This window comes from Aquarana catesbeiana, linkage group LG12 (assembly GCF_042186555.1).
Source record: "Aquarana catesbeiana isolate 2022-GZ linkage group LG12, ASM4218655v1, whole genome shotgun sequence".
Taxonomy (NCBI): domain Eukaryota; kingdom Metazoa; phylum Chordata; class Amphibia; order Anura; family Ranidae; genus Aquarana; species Aquarana catesbeiana.
The window spans coordinates 15,195,878-15,217,590 of NC_133335.1; the positions used below are offsets into that span (position 1 = coordinate 15,195,878).

The 21,713-nt window shown below is 44.9% G+C and overlaps 1 protein-coding gene across 1 annotated transcript in view; it reads left to right on the top strand.

Moving 5' to 3' along the window:
- Positions 1-21,713, top strand: part of ATP9A (ATPase phospholipid transporting 9A (putative)) — a 170,026-nt gene that overhangs the window by 46,686 nt on the left and 101,627 nt on the right. Inside the window, exons 6-9 of the mRNA XM_073607253.1 lie at positions 1,347-1,398; positions 5,208-5,302; positions 16,822-16,902; positions 20,887-20,962. Of these exons, the coding sequence (XP_073463354.1) occupies positions 1,347-1,398; positions 5,208-5,302; positions 16,822-16,902; positions 20,887-20,962 (304 nt within the window). The remainder of the gene's footprint in view (positions 1-1,346; positions 1,399-5,207; positions 5,303-16,821; positions 16,903-20,886; positions 20,963-21,713) is intronic.

The following is a 21,713-nucleotide window of genomic DNA, read 5'->3' on the forward strand; positions in this document are numbered from 1 at the left end:
CTGAATGGGCTTCCCTACACACAGCAATCGCCCCAAAGAAGCTTCAGAACTTTTTTTTTTAGAGCGGAGGAGCTTGGTGCCTTTTTTACTGCGATTTTTGGTGTAGCACGTTTCTGAAATGCAAGGAAACGCACAGATGTGAACGGAGCCTCATTGTTCTTGTGTTACCGTACCAATTTCACTTTCAGGCCCCATTCACAACTAGCATAGTGGGGAGCGCACATTTTGTGTCTCGTTTTTCCTGTGACACGCATAGGGCAGACTGTTATTTTCAATGGCCTGTGCTATATGTGGCTTATGGGACATTTTGGCGTTTTGTGGGTTGCGTGTTTTTTTTTTTTACTGTGCGTTTTGCAGCATTTGCCATTCGTTTTTTTTCACATGCAAAAATCTGTGTTTTGCTTCTGTGTTTGGTGTGTTAACAATTAATGGCACTGAAAGCCCAACTAGTAAATTTTAGGTGTATAAAGGTGGCCATACACTATGCAATCTGATTGTACAATCTCTTTTAGATCTGCCATCAATTATGTAGTGCAAGGGCCTGCCTGATTGGATATAGAGTGATTGGCTGGATAGGTGTTTCCTCCTATTATATAAATTTGGTAAAGCTAAAGGAGAGAACGCATGTGGGAATGCAAGTTCCCCTCTATGCAGAGTTGTGAACGGGGCTTGACAGCTGAGTGTTTCTGTCCACTCCCTCCTACGTACTTGTATAAAGATGGCCATACACTATGCAATCTGATTGTATATTGTGTATTTAGTGAGAAGGGTGATCACTGATTGACTGCATTTCATTTAAAAAAAGTGCAGCTAGGTGGATGATCCAGGGTGTGTGCTAATGAGGTCAGCTGGTCAACTCCTTCCTGTGCCATGACCTAAAGTATGTCCAGGAAGTAAGACAGAAGCAATAGATACATTTGGAATCATTTAGCAGTATAGTCAGTGTTTATCTGGCACTCCAGATGGAGTAATCCTTAGGGGTATAGTCTGTGGCTGTAATAGCTGGATGGTGATGTATCCATAGAAAGGGGTATTAAGGGTTAAAAAGAAAGGCAGCCATCCTTCAGAGTGTGTCCAGAACTCTGCAAGACATGTAAGGAAAAAACAGGGTGGGGGAGGCGCTGACCTGAGTGTAGTATTAAAATGATGACTTTAATAGGATAAGATTAAAAACACTTACAAGATGATAGAAGTGACCATAGTGATTTTTTCTTTTTTCTTCAGGAGTAAATATTTAAGCTTTCAAGATGTGCATTTCTTCATATTAAATTAGTTAGATATTACATTTACTAATTTTTATCTTTTTTCACACTTTTTTTTTTTTTTTTTTTTTTTTTACTTTGTAGAATCAACGAATACCGGCAGACATGATATTTCTGCGGACGTCGGAGAAAAATGGTAATTGACCTGAATCACAGCAGGATTTGTTTGCCCCGAACATGTAATATGTGCTCATAGCAAGAGCAACAATAAGTTTCCGGATGTTGAATAGAAGTTAGAGCCCAGATTGGGGCTTTTTATGGCTAAAGCTGAACTCTGTTTCTATATAAAAAAATAAAATAAAAATACTATTAAATCTTTTTTTTTTATATATTTTATATAAAAAGACTTTAGTATCACTTTAACCACTTCACCCCCGGAAGGATTTACCGCCTTCCTGACCAGTGCACTACGGCACTGCGCCGCTTTAACTGACAATTGCGCGGTCGTGCGACCGTTGCACCCAAACAAAATTGGTCGCCTTTTTCCCCACAAATAGAGCTTTCTTTTGGTGGTATTTGCTCACCTCTGCGTGTTTTTTATTTTTAGCGCTATAAACAAAATTTTGAAAAAAAAGCAATATATTTTACATTTTTATTATTTCTTTTTATTAGTAATGGCGGCGATCTGCGATTTTTATCGTGACTGCGACATTATGGCGGACACATCGGACACTTTTGACACTATTTGGGGACCATTGTCATTTATACAGCGATCAGTGCTATAAAAATGCATTGATTTACTGTGTAAATGACACTGGCAGGAAAGGGGTTAAACACTAGGGGGGCAATCAAGGGGTTAAGTGTGTCCTAGGTAGTGATTATAACCGTAGGGTGGGAGGGGCTACCACTGACATGACAGCAATCACTGCTCCCGAGCAGTAGATCCCTGTCATGTTGCTAGGCAGAACAGGGAAATGCCTTGTTTACATCTCCCCATTCTGCCGCTCCTTGACACGATCGCAGGCACCCGGCGGACATCGAGCCCGCGGGCACGGTCACGGAGCACATGGCGTGCGCCCACAGTGCCGCAGTTTAAAAGGGACGTACATGTACACCCTTTTGCCCAGCCGTGCCATTGTGCCGACGTACATCGTCGTGCGCTGGTCGGCATGTGGTTAAAGGGTTTGTAAAGGAAGAAGGTTTTTTTTATCTTAATGCATTCTATTTACTAAGTTAAAAAAAAAAAAAAACCTGTGTGTAGCAGCCCCCCTAACACTTACCTGAGGTCCCTCTCTGTCCAGCGATGTCCACGAGTGTCTCAGCCAATCCGAGATTGTCCCTTCTGATTGGCCTGAGACACAGCAGCGGCGCCATTGGCTGTCAGTCAAAGTCAGCTAGCCAAACAGGGGAGAGAGGGGTCGGGGCTCCGTGTCTGAATGGACACTGGGAGCTTTGACTCGGCTTGGGTGCCCCCCATAGCAAGCTGCTGGCTGTGGGGGCACTGAACAGGGGGGAGGGGCCAGGAGCAGCAAAGAGGGTGCCAAAAAGAGGAGGATCTGGGCTGCTCTGTGCAAATCCACTTCAACAGAGCAGCGAAGTATTACATGTTTGTTAATTCTATAATAAGAAAATGACTTTACAATCACTTTAAGAACCTGGGTTAAGCCTAGAACACACAGGCCGAATGACAGGAGACATCGGCCGGTTCAATAAAAAACGCCCGAAATTCGGCCCCCGTGTGTATGGCAGCCGGTCCAACAGAAGTCGGCCGTTCGGCCAGCTTCTGTCGGACGGGCATGCTGGACAACCAGCAGGAGACCGCCTTCCGATCAGCGCTCTCTGCCAATGGCGGAGAGCGTTAACCGGAGTGTTCTGGTGGGGGGGCCTGTCCCCCTGTCAGAAAACAATTGCTCAGTGCTGGGGGGGGGGTGGGGGGCTTGAGATCGACCTGAGCTGTCGGTTTTTGCGTGATTACCTGAACAGCAGCACTCAAACTGGGAGAAAGCGGCTTTCTTTGGGGGCACTGCTCGAAGGGCTAGGAGCGACTGTGGGGGGGGACCCGAAAAGAAAAGGGTCGAAGCTGCTCTGTGCAAAACCATTGCACAGAGCAGGTAAGTATAACATGTTTATTTTAAAAAATAAATAAATAAAGCTTAATATCACTTTAAGGTTCTGATTTATCCAAGTCCTAGTATAGTTAGTAGTGAAGGGAGAAGAGGATGGGAGGTGTGAAGGTGGTGGGGAATATCCTGCTCTAGTTACATCTTCCCATGTTCGAAGTTGGGAAGTCGGCTATAATTGCTGCAGCATTTTCCTGACACTCATTAGAACAGAAGAATTGGGGAAGATTTGAAACGTCTTCAACATTATAAAACGAGTCCCGTTAAGGCTCCTTTCACACTTGTGCGACTTGAAAGTCGTGCGATTTTTCTGTGGTTTGATGCGGTTTTTCCCGCGATTTTGAGGCGACCTTGAAGCAATGCCTGTGTAACCACTTGCCGACCGCCGCATGTACATATACGTCCCTTTGTTGGGGACGGATATCGTTGTTAATGCAGCAGCTAGCTGCCATAACCCTGGTATCCCCGAGTTCAGCCGCCTACAAGATAAAAGTGGTCTCTACGGCGGATTCGCCGCGAGATCACTTTTATCGGTGGCGGGACAGGGCCCCCCCCCTCCCGCCGCGATCTGGTGCCCTCCGCCGCTTACCGTAGCCGCCGGCAGCGGCGGAGGCGATCGCGTCTGTCCTCTGGGCTGACATAGACTAGTGAGGGGGAAGATGGCCCCCACCCGTCTCCATGACACTGCGGGGCGGAAGCGACCTCAAAACATCACTTCCACCCATACCTCTTAAAGCCACATTTTTTTCAATGTCATTTTTTCAAATGACAATTTTTTTTTTTTTTTTCTTTTTTATTGCATTTAAGTCCCAATATGAGATCTGAGGACTTTTTTGACCCCAGATCTCATATATATAAGAGGACCTGTCATGCTTTTTTCTATTACAAGGGATGTTTACATTCCTTGCAATAGGAATAAAAGTGACCCAATTTTTTTTAAAAAACAGTATAAAAATAAATAAAATCAAGAAAAATAAATAAGGAAAAAAGAAAAAATTGTTTAAAACGCCCTGTCCCAACGAGCTCGCGCACAGAAGCGAACGCATACGTGAGTAGCGCCCGTATATGAAAACGGTGGTCAAACCACACATGTGAGGTATCGCCGCGATCGGTAGAGCGAGAGCAATAATTCTAGCCCTAGACCCCCTCTGTAACACAAAACATGCAACCTGTAGAATTTTTTTTAAACGTCGCCTATGGAGATTTTTGAGGGTAAAAGTTTGTCGCCATTCCACGAGCGGGCGCAATTTTGAAGCGTGACACGTTGGGTATCAATTTGCTCGGCGTAACATTATCTTTCCCAGTAAAAAAAAATAATTCGGCTAACTTTACTGTTGTCTTATTTTTTTTATTCAAAAAAGTGAATTTTTTCCAAAAAAAGTAAGACCGCTGCGCAAATACAGTGTGAAAAAAAGTATTGCAACGGCCGCCATTTTATTCTCTAGGGTGTTAGAATAAAAAACAATATATAATGTTTGGGGGTTCTAAGTAATTTTCTAGCAAAAAAAAAAAAAAAAACAGTTTTAAACGTGTAAACACCAAAATCTTAAAACGAGGCTGGTCTTTAAGTGGGTAATCTTGGGGCCTTTGGACCTCAAGTCACATCAAAGTCGGACCCAAGTAGCGCAGGGACTACTTTGAAGTCGCTGCGACTTGCAGACGCGCAGATATGAACGGTGCTCATTGGACATCATGGGGTACGACTTGTTATGCGACTCTGCAGTCCCAAGTCACACAAGTGTGGAAAGGAGCCTAAATGTTACTAATCACTACTTGCTGTCAGGTTTTTATCACCATCTGTGCCCTGATGATGATATTTGGGCTTTTTGCTTTTTAATAAAGTGCGATGTTTTTTATAGTGAGGATCGTCCGTCTTCTCTTATAGGCTCTTGCTTCCTGAGGACTGACCAATTGGATGGCGAGACAGACTGGAAGCTTCGATTGCCGGTATCCTGCACACAAAGACTGCCGACAGCAGCAGTAAGTGTCCCTCGTCTTCACCGGACTTTATGGTGAAAAGCAATTTTAAACACTTCCCCCTCTTCATGACCAGGCCATTTTTTTTTGCGATACGGCAATGCGTTTACTTTAACTGAAAATTGTGCGGTCGTGCAACACTGTACACAAATTATAAATAATGTCCTGGTTTTTTTTTCCCACAAATAGAACTTTCTTTTGGTGGTAGTTGATCACCTCTGCGGTTTTTATTTTTTGTGCTATAAACAAAAAATAGACCATTTAAAAAATTTATATATTTTTTTATTAATTTTTTTTTTTTTACTTTCCCCTATAAGACCTATCTAATAAAAAAAAAAAAAAAATGTAAAAGGTCAAATTCCTTCATAAATTAGGCCAATATGTATTCTGCTACATATTTTTGGTAAAAAAAAAAGTCCCAATAAGCAGTATATTGATTTGTTTGTGCAAAAGTTATACCATCTACAAAATAGGGAATAGATTTATTGCATTTTTATTTATTTATTTATTTTTTTTTAGTAATGGCGGTGATCTGCAATTTTTTAGCGGGACTGCGACATTGGGGCGGACACATCGGACACTTTTTTGACACATGTTTGGGACCATTGACATTTATACATTGATCAGTGCTAAAAATAGCCACTGATTACTGTATAAATGTCACTGGCAGGGAAGGGGTGAACACTAGGGGGGGGGGGGGGGGCGATCAAGGGGTTATGTGTTCCCTAGGGAGGTGTTTCTAACTGTGGAGGGATATATATTGGATTTTTATTTATTTATTTTTTTGTACTAGTAATGGGGGCTATCAGCAACTTATAGCGGGACTGCGATATTGCGGGGGACTCTAACTGATCGGACTCTAACTGACACTTTTGGGGGATCAGTGACACTAATACAGTGATCAGTGCTAGAAATATGCACTGTCACTGTACTAATGACACTGGCTGGGAAGGGGTTGAACATCAGGGGCGATCAAAGGGTTAAATGTGTTCCTAGCCAGTGTTTTTGTGTAAACTGTGTGTTGCTTTTACTGAGAGAAGCAATGGATTTTATTCGCTGCTTCACAGGGACACAAGATCCATCACTTCCCCCTGTCAGAACAGAGCTCTGCCTTGTTTACATAGGCAGAGCTCTGTCTTGTGTCTCTGCCTGACGATCAGCGGGTGCCAGCGGACATCTATTGCCTGGCACCCGCAGATGGGCTTCTGCTGTGACTAATCACAGCAGCAGCGCCCCCTAGGCTGAAGTGCAGAATCACGTGTGTAGAGAGAGAGAGAGAGAGAGAGAGAGAGAGAGAGACACGGACACAGAGGCGTCGCCCCCTCTATCCACACCCACCACATCCTAATTAATGCTCTATGATCCACATGCCGCTGCCCCCTGTTCATGCGTCCGGCCCCTTTCAGGACGCCGGGCGCATGAATTACATTGGCGGGCTGTTTTTTTTGAAGCACCTGATTACAGCCGGAGGCTCTACTAGGCTTCAAAATAGGGTGGGCTCGGGTGGCAGAGCATTGCGCCACGAGCCCACCCAGGTGTTAAAACAGCGAATGAATATTCACTGTTGCAACACTGATTCTCCTCCCGGCCAATCGGGAAGCGGGTCTTATACCCGTCACCCGACTGGCTGAAAGGACAGGCGATCCTATTGGATGCCTAGGAGGAGGGGACGCACGGCGGAAGCGAGGAGGAGAAGACATAGGAACCGCTGCCCGCTGCATCCTGATGTCCGCCGCTGCCCGATGTGCCTGCCGATGCCCAATCCCCCGCCTCTGCCCGATGTGCCCGCCGATGTCCAATCCACTGCCTGATGTGCCCGCCAATGTCCAATTCACTGCCTGATGTGCCTGCCGATGCCCGATCCACTGCCCAATGTGCCCGCCGATGCTTAATCCACTGCCTGATGTGCCCGCCGATGCTCGATCCCCTGCCACTGCCCGATGTGCCCGCCGATGCCCAATCCACTGCCTGATGTGCCCGCTGATGCCCAATCCACTGCCTGATGTGCCCACCGATGCCCAATCCACTGCCTGATGTGCCCACCGATGCCCAATCCACTGCCTGATGTGCCCACCGATGCCCAATCCACTGCCTGATGTGCCCACCGATGCCCAATCCACTGCCTGATGTGCCCACCGATGCCCAATCCACTGCCTGATGTGCCCACCGATGCCCAATCCACTGCCTGATGTGCCTGTCGATGCCCAATCCACTGCCTGATGTGCCTGTCGATGCCCGATCCACTGCCTGATGTGCCTGCCGATGCCCGATCCACTGCCTGATGTGCCTGCCGATGCCCAATCCACTGCCTGATGTGCCTGTCAATGCCCAATCCACTGTCCGATGTGCCCACCGATGCCCGATCCACTGCCTGATGTGCCTGCCAATGCCCGATCCCCTGCCACTGTCCGATGTGCCTGCCGATGCCCAATGCAGGTCAGGTCTGGGGGGAGGCAGAGCCGTGGTCACGATCCACCTGTTGGCTCTTACGATCGATGGCTTGCCGCCCCCCCCAGCTTAGATGAAGCTAGGCATCATCCAGCCAGGAAATTAGGCATGGCTCTATCTGACTTGCTGCAGCTTCTAATGCACACTGTTAGAAGCTCGGCTTGTGCAGTGAGATCGGCCATAGGTGTGCACCCCAAAGCTCAAACATGTGAATTTAGAAAATGAAGGGGCCAGTAAATTACTTATTGACTAGTCCCTTCCCCCCGCTCTCCATCCTGAAACATCCCAGAGGAGAGAAGAGGAGGGAAGCCAGCAGCACTACAGGGGGTGGGGTGGCAACACAGCACAGGGGAAGCCTGGGGCTGTAGGGGGAGTCCACACCGCACAGTGATAAGGGTGTGCCCAGGCACACACCCCTGCACATGCCTATGAGATCAGCAATTTTAGTACAAGCGAAGAGGAGCCTGTAAAACTGCAAGAACGGACGGGAAGGCCAGAGTTCAGCTTTTAAAAAATTGCATAGGCCAGTGGTCTCCAAACTGCGGCCCAGGGGCCAGATGTGGCCATTTTCTTGCCTTTATCTGGCCCTCGGGGCACTATTCCTCCCAATGAAACCAACAATGGGGCACTATTCTTCCCACTGATACCGACCATGGCATTGTTTACTCCCTTCCTTCCACTGACACAACCATGGCATTGTTTACTCCCTTCCTTCCCACTGACACAACCATGGCGTTGTTTACTCCCTTCCCACTGACACCAACAATGGCATTGTTTACCCCTTCCTTCCCACTCACACCAACCATGGCATTGTTTACACCCTTACTTCCCACTGACACCAACCATGGCATTGTTTACTCCCTTCCTTCCCACTGACACCAACCATGGCATTGTTTACCCCCTTCCTTCCCACTCACACCAACCATGGCATTGTTTATACCCTTACTTCCCACTGACACCAACCATGGCATTGTTTACTCCCTTCCTTTCCACTGACACCAACCATGGCATTGTTTACTCCCTTCCTTCCCACTGACACCAACCATGGCATTGTTTACACCCTTACTTCCCAATGACACCAACCATGGCATTGTTTACTCCCTTCCCACTGACACCAACAACGGCATTGTTTACTCCCTTCCTTCCCACTGACACCAACCATGGCATTGTTTACTCCCTTCCTTCCCACTGACACCAACAACGGCATTGTTTACTTCCTTCCTTCCCACTGACACCAACCATGGCATTGTTTACTCCCTTCCTTCCCACTGACACCAACCATGGCATTGTTTACTCCCTTCCTACTGACACCAACAACGGCATTGTTTACTCCCTTCCTTCCCACTGACACCAACCATGGCATTGTTTACTCCCTTCCCACTGACACCAACAACGGCATTGTTTACTCCCTTCCCACTGACACCAACCATGGCATTGTTTACCCCCTTCCTTCCCACTCACACCAACCATGGCATTGTTTACACCCTTACTTCCCACTGACACCAACCATGGCATTGTTTACTCCCTTCCTTTCCACTGACACCAACAATGGCATTGTTTACTCCCTTCCTTCCCCTGACACCAACCATGGCATTGTTTACTCCCTTCCTTCCCACTGACACCAACCATGGCATTGTTTACTCCCTTCCCACTGACACCAACAATGGCATTGTTTACTCCCTTCCTTCCCACTGACACCAACCATGGCATTGTTTACTCCCTTCCTTCCCACTGACACCAACAACGGCATTGTTTACTCCCTTCCTTCCCACTGACACCAACCATGGCATTGTTTACTCCCTTCCCACTGACACCAACAACGGCATTGTTTACTCCCTTCCTTCCCACTGACACCAACCATGGCATTGTTTACTCCCTTCCCACTGACACCAACAACGGCATTGTTTACTCCCTTCCCACTGACACCAACCATGGCATTGTTTACCCCCTTCCTTCCCACTCACACCAACCATGGCATTGTTTACACCCTTACTTCCCACTGACACCAACCATGGCATTGTTTACTCCCTTCCTTTCCACTGACACCAACCATGGCATTGTTTACTCCCTTCCTTCCCACTGACACCAACCATGGCATTGTTTACACCCTTACTTCCCACTGACACCAACCATGGCATTGTTTACACCCTTACTTCCCACTGACACCAACCATGGCATTGTTTACTCCCTTCCTTCCCACTGACACCAACCATGGCATTGTTTACTCCCTTCCCACTGACACCAACAACGGCATTGTTTACTCCCTTCCTTCCCCTGACACCAACCATGGCATTGTTTACTCCCTTCCTTCCCACTGACACCAACCATGGCATTGTTTACTCCCTTCCCACTGACACCAACCATGGCATTGTTTACTCCCTTCCTTCCCACTGACACCAACCATGGCATTGTTTACTCCCTTCCTTTCCACTGACACCAACAACGGCATTGTTTACTTCCTTCCCACTGACACCAACCATGGCATTGTTTACTCCCTTCCTTCCCACTGACACCAACCATGGCATTGTTTACTCCCTTCCTTCCCACTGACACCAACCATGGCATTGTTTACTCCCTTCCCACTGACACCAACAACGGCATTGTTTACTCCCTTCCTTCCCACTGACACCAACCATGGCATTGTTTACTCCCTTCCCACTGACACCAACAACGGCATTGTTTACTCCCTTCCCACTGACACCAACCATGGCATTGTTTACCCCCTTCCTTCCCACTCACACCAACCATGGCATTGTTTACACCCTTACTTCCCACTGACACCAACCATGGCATTGTTTACCCCCTTCCTTCCCACTCACACCAACCATGGCATTGTTTACACCCTTACTTCCCACTGACACCAACCATGGCATTGTTTACTCCCTTCCTTTCCACTGACACCAACCATGGCATTGTTTACTCCCTTCCTTCCCACTGACACCAACCACGGCATTGTTTACACCCTTCCTTCCCACTGACACCAACCATGGCATTGTTTACTCCCTTCCTTCCCACTGACACCAACCATGGCATTGTTTACTCCCTTCCCACTGACACCAACAACGGCATTGTTTACTCCCTTCCTTCCCACTGACACCAACCATGGCATTGTTTACTCCCTTCCCACTGACACCAACAACGGCATTGTTTACTCCCTTCCCACTGACACCAACCATGGCATTGTTTACCCCCTTCCTTCCCACTCACACCAACCATGGCATTGTTTACACCCTTACTTCCCACTGACACCAACCATGGCATTGTTTACCCCCTTCCTTCCCACTCACACCAACCATGGCATTGTTTACACCCTTACTTCCCACTGACACCAACCATGGCATTGTTTACTCCCTTCCTTTCCACTGACACCAACCATGGCATTGTTTACTCCCTTCCTTCCCACTGACACCAACCACGGCATTGTTTACACCCTTCCTTCCCACTGACACCAACCATGGCATTGTTTACTCCCTTCCTTCCCACTGACACCAACCATGGCATTGTTTACACCCTTCCTTCCCACTGACACCAACCATGGCATTGTTTACTCCCTTCCCACTGACACCAACCATGGCATTGTTTACTCCCTTCCTTCCCACTGACACCAACCATGGCATTGTTTACACCCTTCCTCCCCACTGACACCAACCATGGCATTGTTTACTCCCTTAGTCATCAAAAGGAAGTTCTGGACAGCCGCACTCCAAAAAATATTTTTGCCTTTATTTAATAAAGTGTCATCTAAAATACAAAATACAGGTCACAGCCAAGTAGAAAGCTTACGCGTTTCGCACTACGATGAGTGCTTAGTCATAACTCCCTTACTTCCCACTGACACCAAGACATTTTCTACTGCCAAAGGCCACAGTCCAGCCCCCCCTCCTATAGTCTGAAGGACAGTAAACTGGCCCTTTTGTATAGAAAGTTTGGAGACTCCCTGGTTATAGGAAATCAAAAAAATGTATTTAATCAATGGCAATGTGTAACATAAAACAAAGGAAAAAAAAAACAATTCAAAGATATTCTTTCAGCATAATTTTTTTTATAGGATGGATGTAGACAAAATAGATCTCAAAGCCATGTGATTTGCGTGAATTATCTTTGCGCCATTTTATACTGAGATCTACAAACCACTTCTTCCTCCACATTCATTTGGATCACTTGAGGTTTTTTTACCGCTTTTCTTTTAGATATCCCTTGATTTTGTTTTGTCATTGACTAAGCCATTAGATTTGGTATTATTGGTGTAAGCACGGGAGCAACTTAAAGTGTTGGCGATCGGCGTCTCATCTGCCAGCAATCATCCATGGCCTTGGGGCACACAGATGTTTCACACTTACAGCTTGTGTGGGGGACAGGAACGGTTGTGTATACTGCGGCTGTGGTCATAGAAAAACATTGCGTACACGGGGGAGGGGGGCTTGGTAACGGCTTAAGGTACGCATATATGAGAGATTTTACTAATCAGAGCAGTGCTGGGGGAGGAAGACGGGGCTGACGTTCTGCTGTGACCAGAAGTCGCAGAGTCTCTGTCCCCCTCTAGGCAAGTGGTAAAAACAACTGGAGAGTGCTCCTAATCTCAGCTTGTTACCTGTATAAAAAGACACCTGTCCACAGAAGCAATTAATCAGATTCCAATCTCTCCACCATGGCCAAGATCAAAGACCCAAGACCCCTTTCGCAAAACATGATTTAGTACTTGGTGGCAAAACCCTTGTTGGCAATCAGAGGTCAGACATTTCTTGTAGTTGGCCACCAGGTTTACACACATCTCAGGAGGCATTTTGTACCACTTTGGAGATCCTCTCCAAGTCTTTAAGGTTTCGTGGCTGACGTTTGGTAATGCGAACCTTCAGCTCCTTCCACATTTTCTATGGGATTAAGGTCTGGAGATTGGCTAGGTCACTCCATGACCTTAATGTGCTTCTTTTTGAGCCAATCCTTTGTTGCCTTGGCCGTGTGTTTTGGGGTCATTGTCATGCTGGAATTACCCATTTTCAATGCCCTGGCTGAGGGAAGGAGGTTCTCGCCCAGGATTTGACAGTACATGGTCCCGTCCATCGTTCCTTTGATGCCGTGAAGTTGCCCTGTCCCCTTAGCAGAAAAACACCCCAAAGCATAATGTTTCCACCTCCATGTTTGATGGTGGGGATGGTGTTCTTGGGGTCATAGGCAGCATTCCTCCTCCACCAAACACAGCAAGTTGTTGAGTTGATGCCAAAGAGCTTTATTTTGGTCTCATCTGACCACAACACTTTCACCCAGTTCTCCTCTGAATCATTCAGATGTTCATTAGCAAACTTCAGACAGGCCTGTAGATGTGCTTTCTTGAGAAGGGGGACCTTGCGGGCGCTGCAGGATTTCAGTCCTTCACGGCGTAGTCTGTTGCCAATTTTTTTCTTGGTGACTATGGTCCCAGCTGCCTTGAGGTCATTGACAAGATTCTCCCGTGTAGTTCTGGGCTGATTCCTCACGGTTCTCATGATCATTGAAACTCCACAAGGTGAGATCTTGCATGGAGCCCCAGACTGAGGGAGATTGATTATTTTGTGTTCCTTCCATTTGCGAATAATCGCACCAACTGTTGTCACCAGTGGCAGCTGGTGGTATATTTTTTTTTTGGGAGGGGGGGGGCAGCGGCATGTAGATTAGAGGGCCGGACGCATGGATAGGGGGGCGGTGCCCCTGCGCCCTGCATTACGGGCCGCTACTGGTTGTCAACCTCTTACTAAGCTGCTTGGCGATGGTCTTGTAGCCCATTCCAGCCTTGTGTAGGTCTACAATCTTGTCCCTGACATCCTTGGACAGCTCTTTGGTCTTGGCCACGGTGGAGAGATTGGAATCTGATTGATTACTTCTGTGGACAGGTGTGTTTTATACAGGTAACAATCTGAGATTAGGAGCACTCCCTTTTAGGAGAATGCTCCTAATCTCAGCTCGTTACCTGAAAAGAAGACACCTGGGAGCCAGAAATCTTGAGGATTTTGATAGGGGATCAAATACTTATTTCACTCATTTAAAATGCAAATCGATTTATAACTTTTTTGAAATGCGATTTTCTGGATATTTTTGTTATTCTGTCTCTCACTGTTACAATAAACCCATCGTTAAAATTATAGACTGATCATTTCTTTGTCAGTGGGCAAACGTACAAAATCAGCAGGGGAGCAAACACTCTTTTCCCTCACTGTAGGTGGATGCAGCATCTGTCCCCTATCGGCTCAAACACTGAGAACCAAGCGATCGAACACCGCCGATCGCTCGGTGCTCAGTGAGCAGAGATCTGGTGATCTGTCACTGCTCCCTGCTGACCGGAGCGGCTGGCTCAGGCTCTTAGCGTCACGCTGATCCGGGTGGCGGTCCAGGCACGTGGGTGGATCCCAACTCCGCTGATGCGATCTTGCCCAAGAGCGGACCGGCTCTGTGACGTCAGCCGACTTCAGCTCACTGCTGAAAACGGGTCACAGGAGTGCAAAAGGAACTGCACTCCTGTGATCTATAGGAGGAGTACAGCCAAACGAGCTTTCTCCGTACTAATCCTTTAAGTGGTTTCAGATGCTGGGGGGGCAGGGTTTAAGATCATGTGACCACCATGATTGGCTGTTGGGACGATCATATGATCGGAAAGCTCCCGGGGCTAATTGGTACGCAAATATGCGGCCACTCGGCGCCAAGGCGCACCCGCCGAGAGGCTGCATGTTTGCGTACTGTCAGAGCCTAGGGGTTGAATCCTCGCCCCAGTCTCCCCTTCAGTCTGCACAGTTGTACCGGCTCCTCTCCCGGACTGAAATGGCTTCCTCTGATTTCACCGCACACTGTGAGCTTCTCACCATGTGCATTAGAAGCTGCAGAAAGTCAGACAGAGCTCCGCCTCATTTCCTGGCTTGAGTACATCCAGCATCATCTAGTTCTTTTCTTGCCAGCCTGACTGTCCCTAGTCCACCCCTTTCATGCATTGGATTTCAGCTCTTTCAATCATGGAGACTCGTCACCACATGTGGGCTATGTACAGCACCCTGCTGACTTCTTCCAGAAGCCATGATCTGCCTCCATTGCATAGAGTAGCAGAGGCACCCAGTACTGGGTCTAAAATAAGGTATGTAATGAAAACCGTTTTTTTTTTTTTTTTAATAATTTCAGTAGCATGTTGATGCCGGGGGGGGGGGAACTGAGAAGGCTAAATATATGCAAGAATAAATTGTGGCTTTAATCCATTACTGTGAGAGGGGGTGATTCCAATGGGGTGATGAACTCCCAGGTCACTTCCACCGTCCCCATAGAGATGGGTGTATCTTGAATAGAAAAAACCCACTGGATACGTGGGGACTCTTACCAGAACTGGTGGACCCCCTAAAAAGCAAGGTCATATACGCTAGCAGACTTAGCCCTCTGCAGGGTCTATAGATCCTCCTTGTCACTGGAGCTCTCTGACAGTGGCTGGAAGTCCTCCTCAATATCCAACTTGAAAATGGGAAACCACGTCTAAAAAGGGGGGGGGGGGCGCACGTGAGTCACCAGCGCGGAAAGATAAAAAGACTCCAATGGTGTAGTAGAGTTGAAAAAGAGAGTAACCTTTATTGTTAAAAAACGAACGGATAAAACCGCAATAATCAATAAGAACAGCCAGCAAAAAATTGTAAAAACACACCTGTACTTCCAGGGTCACGTGGGGCGTAATGACGTCAGTGCGTAGGTCTGCTCCAACATGTTTCGTCTTACGTGACGTCTCCTATGGCTAAAAATTTTAGACGTGATTTCCCATTTTCAAGTTGGCTATTGAGGTGGACTTCCAGCCACTGTCAGAGAGCTCCAGTGACAAGGAGGATCTATAGACCCTGCAAAGGGCTAAGTCTGCTGGCGTATGTGACCTTGCTCTTTAGGGGGTCCACCAGTTCTGGTAAGAGTCCCCACGTATCGAGTGGGTTTTTTCTATTCAAGATACCCCCATCTCCTTGGTGACGGTGGAAGTGACCTGGAGTTCATCACCCCATTGGAATCACCCCCTCTCACACTGTGGAATCCTTTATGTGTGGACTCAATATGTTTTTTACATTTCTTTTTATGCAGAGTTTACTTATAGACTTATATTTGTGTTGCACTTGCACTTTATTTTACTTTGTTTAATAATTTTTTGTGATCACTCGCGTTTGTATATGATCAACTTATTTATATACATTTTTTGCACTGTGGAGATATCTGATAGTTTTTGTTGCTGCTGTATATGTTTATTGCACGCTCTTGCATGCTATAACATTTTATATTTACTTAGACCATTACTGCTATTGTTTTTTTTAAATTTTTTTTAGAAAAGGTTTAAAGAATATGTTACCCCAACATGTCCTATTCCTGATATGTGCTGCCTGTACCATGTACTTGTATGAGAGCCTCCTGTTCTCTTTGTATTACCTCCTCTGTGTGAAATTCCTGGTGTTTCTGTCAGTCCCTATGCTTTCCTATTAAAACTGACCACACTAAGCAGGAGAGCACAGCATGCTCAGTTCTCTGGCTGTGCTGACTCTGCTTGCTCCCCTCCAATGATGAGGCTAGTGTGACACCATTCACACGTATTAAAAAAGGGGGGTGAAAAAGATATATATATATATCTTTTTCACCCCCCTTTTTTAGGGGCGGAACAAAACTAATTGCACATGTCTATTATTAATTATTATTATTATTATTATTGTACAGTATTTTTATATAGCGACAACAGTTTGCACAGCGCTTTATAATATCTATACACAAATGTTTTGCATTTCATTTCTATTTTAAACTCAATGGGTTGTTTACAAAGTGCGGGTTCACATTTACTGTAAAGCATATGAATAAAAGCTTACGGGTGCAAGCACCTCTGGCGGGGTTTTACAGTTTGTCCCAACTCTGGTAACTTTTTTTACCTTTTTGGCCAGCTTGGCCTGCATGTATTTCTAGAGAAAGATGTAAATAAAAGCATGTGATTTAAAAAAAGAAATTCACATGCTGGCTACTGTCATTACAGATATTAACCTACTGCTACTATAATAAAAATTTTCTGCTGTATTGGGCCTTCAGATGTCATTTTTTTTTTGCCTTTGCAGGATTTGCTGCAGATCCGATCGTATGTGTATGCAGAAGAGCCAAATATCGACATCCACAATTTTGCTGGGACCTTCACTCGGGTGAGTACTGACTCTTTCTCTAGTCTGTGCTAAAATGGAACTAAACCCTCCGATTGTTTCCACCCAAGGAAGCTGCCATCTTGGCCTCTGTTTGGTCTTCAACTGCACATGGTGCTGCCCATGTGATCAGTTATGACTCCAGCCATTGAATGGTGTGACAGTTTGGTTGAGAGCACAAGCCAAGGTGACAGTTAGGGCCAATTCACACTATACTTTCCACTTGTGGTTAATCATGTAGAAAATGGAAGAGTTTCCCCAAGGTGTTTTTTTTTTTTTTTTTTTTAGCAGCAAAATCTTTATAAAGAAGTGATTAGTTAAAAAATCTTTTATTCTGGCAAAGAATTAATTCAATTATACAATAAATTAAAGATATAAGTTCTGGTCAGCGACACAAACAGCATAAGCCATCATCAATGGCAAACAATACACCAAGGAGAGACCATGGTTTGCCAATTACATTATAACGTTGCATTTCGACCCTTTCATTTCTGGTCTTCTTCAGGGGGATTTTTAATTCTGTCTTCCTCAGGGGACTTTTTAATTCTAGGAAATATATCAGAAAATTCAAATTTAGACAACAATATTAACATTTTGCAGTATACAAAACATAGTTGGACATTTCATACTGTTCAAAAATACATCTCCATGTGTGCGGTGATGTATTTACCATTAAGAGGATGGAAAGGTGAGAGTGTATCGCATAACCAGGATTGCTAAAAACAGTTGCATTCAATGGTCCCAAACTGTCCGCATGTCCCCTCTGCACCCTCCAGGTGAGTCCACAGTCCACAGGGCTTACAAAGAGCCATGCTTTTGGACCTTAAGAGGAAGGTATAGGGTGAGGCACCTGCAATTTGGTGTTGAGGAACCTCAATAAGTAATCAGCAAGTATTCTATAAGTATACAGTACTGCTATGCGACCTCAGACTGGTCCATACTAAATCAAGTATTAGAAGTATATGGACTGGTATTGCTTATTTATTTTGTTTTATGGTATGTTCATTTATTTGGTTTGTTTGAAGATTAATTTCTATTACCATTCATATGACAAAATAAAAAATGATGAGTATACTGTATGTTATTACCTGCTTGGTGGTTAATCATGTGACCTTTGTATATACTATGTAAGTGTTATTTAGTTTTTTATCAGCCATGACTAAGGACTAACGTCCGAAACGCGTAGGCTGTTTTACAGCTCTGTACATGTATTTAATAAAGAAATATCATTTTGGATGTCATCCTGAGTGCCGACCATCTCTTTCCCAATTAACACTATATGCGATGACAGACGTTTTACTGCATTGTAAAACAACTGTCGCCACAGGGACACACAGGGAACAATAGTTTCCTAAGTGTCCTGTTAACACTGCAATGCAGCCTAGCGCTACCCTAAAATGCAGAGCACGGGCCGGAGTTGCAATGCGCCGCCTGACATTGCAGTGAATGAAGTGTGAGTTTTGTGTACTTCAAATAAAGCTAGTACAAAAAAAAACGGAAAGGAGGATGGTGCGGTGCGCTGAATCATGCACCACACTGCCCCCTAGCCAGCTTTCATTGGTTCATTTGTTTAGATGCGGCAATCGTTATTTTGGACAATTCGTAACTTCAGATAAATTCGTAATCGTTACGTTCGCTAACAGCTAAATTTGAAAGGAAATTCCAATAACTATAATTTAATAGTTGGTTATTGTTAGTAGTTATTTCAGATTTTCAAATTTTTGGATTTACGATTTTTCGAAGTTTCAAATTTATGAATTTTCAAATTTATGAATTTCACAAAGCTTCCAATATTACGCAGCTTCCAATATTACGCAGCTTCCAATATTACGCAGTTTCCAATTTTACGCAGTTTCCACTTTTACGCAGTTTTCCAATTTTTCCAAATTTAATTAATTAGATCTTATATTGTGGTGCTGATTTATAACTCATTCATTTTAGTGCTTATTCATTACTAAGGTGTGCTTAGCTGAGAGAGCTCCTCCTCCCCCTGCTCCAATGAAGACCCCTAGCGTTTCTAGCCGTGGCCATCTTGAGTAAGGGGAGATGATTCATGTAGCATTTACTTCCTGGAATCCACCTGCCCTTAGCTCAGGCATACATGAAGAGGGCATGCTTAGCTGAGAAAGCCCCTCCTCCATTAAAGACTCCTGGGATGTATGACATCATTTTGACCAACACCAGAAACCAGGAAGTAACTGATGGGATTTAAAGAGAAGTTTAAAACGCGTAAATATAATATACCTTCCTATCTATTTAGTAATGCTAGCAGCATGATTACACATAGCCAGGGCTTTTTTTTTTCTTGAAGAATAGCTGCAGGTACCCCCCCACACACACACACCTCACTTCTAGACATGTGCAATTTGTTTTGTTCCGAATTCATTCTTTAAAGTATTTAGACAAATTTGTGTTTTTCGGAAATATCCGAATTAACGAAAACCCGTTTAACTAATTTTTTCTTCAATTTGAAAATTCGTAAATTTGAATATTCAGATTCTCTTTATATTCGGATTCTTTTTATATTCGGATTCTCTTTATTTTTGGATTTTCTTTATTTTCGGATTTTCTTTATTTTCACATTTTCTTTATTTTTGAATTGACGAATTTTCAGATTTTCAATCCTACAAATTTCAATCGGAACGAATGACCCGAAAAACAAAACAAAATGAAAACCAATTTTTGGGCAGTGCGCATGTCTACTCATTCCTAGTCACCCCTTGTCTCTGCCCCCTACCCAGCTCCAAGTACTGTCCCTTGGCTCCACCCCCTACCCACCTCCCAGAACCATCCCTTTTTAGAGAACCAAGTATAATTTTGTGGTGCTAAGTAATTTTTGTATAGAATTTGGTAATGATAACAAGAAAGACAGTAAAATAGATGCCCTGCAATAATCTCCCCAGCAATAATAGTTGCGCCCCCCAACCCAGCAAACATAGATTCCTCAGTATCAATAACCTCCCCCAGAACAATAGATCTCCTCCAGCAACAACAGACCAACAATATACCCCCAGCAACAATAGAACCTCCCCGTCAGCAAAAATAGATCCCCCAGCATCAATAACCTGCCCCCAGAACAATAGATCTGCTGAAGAAAAAAAGCCCTGCAAAGCGCTCATGTCGATTGAGAGAATTTAATTCGGCTTTAACAAAGTAATCGCGCGTGTCATCATAACGTGAACTTTTATTGGTTGCTGCTTTCAGTGTGCCCCTTGCACTTCCCTGCATTGATACATTGTTGTCTGTATTCTCTCCCTGCATTGATACATTGTTGTCTGTATTCTCTCCCTGCATTGACACATTGTTGTCTGTATTCTCTCCCTGCATTGACACATTGTTGTCTGTATTCTCTCCCTGCATTGACACATTGTTGTCTGTATTCTCTCCCTGCATTGACACATTGTTGTCTGTATTCTCTCCCTGCATTGACACATTGTTGTCTGTATTCTCTCCCTGCATTGACACATTGTTGTCTGTATTCTCTCCCCGCATTGATACATTGTTGTCTGTATTTTCTCCCTGCATTGACACATCGTTGTCTGTATTCTCTCCCTGCATTGATACATTGTAGTCTGTATTCTCTCCCTGCATTGACACATCGTTGTCTGTATTCTCTCCCTGCATTGACACATTGTAGTCTGTATTCTCTCCCTGCATTGATACATTGTTGTCTGTATTCTCTCCCTGCATTGATACATTGTAGTCTGTATTCTCTCCCTGCATTGATATATTGTAGTCTGTATTCTCTCCCTGCATTGATACATTGTTGTCTGTATTCTCTCCCTGCATTGATACATTGTAGTCTGTATTCTCTCCCTGCATTGATACATTGTTGTCTGTATTCTCTCCCTGCATTGATACATTGTTGTCTGTATTCTCTCCCTGCATTGATACATTGTTGTCTGTATTCTCTCCCTGCATTGATACATTGTAGTCTGTATTCTCTCCCTGCATTGATACATTGTAGTCTGTATTCTCTCCCTGCAGGAAGACAGTGACCCCCCCATCAATGAGAGTTTAAGCATCGAGAACACATTGTGGGCCAGTACCGTCATCGCATCAGGTGAGCACAAACCTTCTCAGGCTTTCCCGCAAAAAGCATGTTAACAATTTAATCCCTTCACTCATTTGTCTGTAATTGGAAATAATTGACTCTGCCATCCAGAAAATTAGCGGCACCAATTAGTATTTTTTTTTTCTTTCTCCTCCTGGATCGGGCTGACACCACAAGGGAGCAAAGATGACAGCTAGTCTCCCCCGAGGGCATTTTATAACTGATGGCTGGCCAAAGTGATCACCATCTCCGCTTCATCTGCACATGTGCTGGGTGGACAGGAAGTGATTTTAATAATGAGAGAGTTAAAGGGCCAGCGCTCCTGAAACAAAAAAGTTACTTTTGTGTGATAATTACATTCAGAAATGTGTAAGTCACATCTCTCTTCTCTGTACAGAAAATGACATTGATTGAACTTTTGTATGCAGTTCTATATTAGAAATCTATAAAAAGATTTAATGTTTAAGGGCTTATAAACCTTATATTTGTAAAAAAAACACAAAAAAAAACATTTAAAGTGATTGTAAACCATTATCCTAGTGAAGTGACTGGCCTCAGGTGATACACAGAGATTAAAGTGGTTGTAAAGGTTGTTATCATGATAAAAAAAAGCCTTCTGTGTATAGCAGCCCCCCTAATACTTACCTGAGGTCCATCTAGATCCAGCGATTGTTGTAGAAGCGTCTCGGCTGCCCGGGACTCCCCTCCTCATTGGCTGAGACATCAGCGCAGCGCCATTGGCTCCCACTGCTGTCAAAGT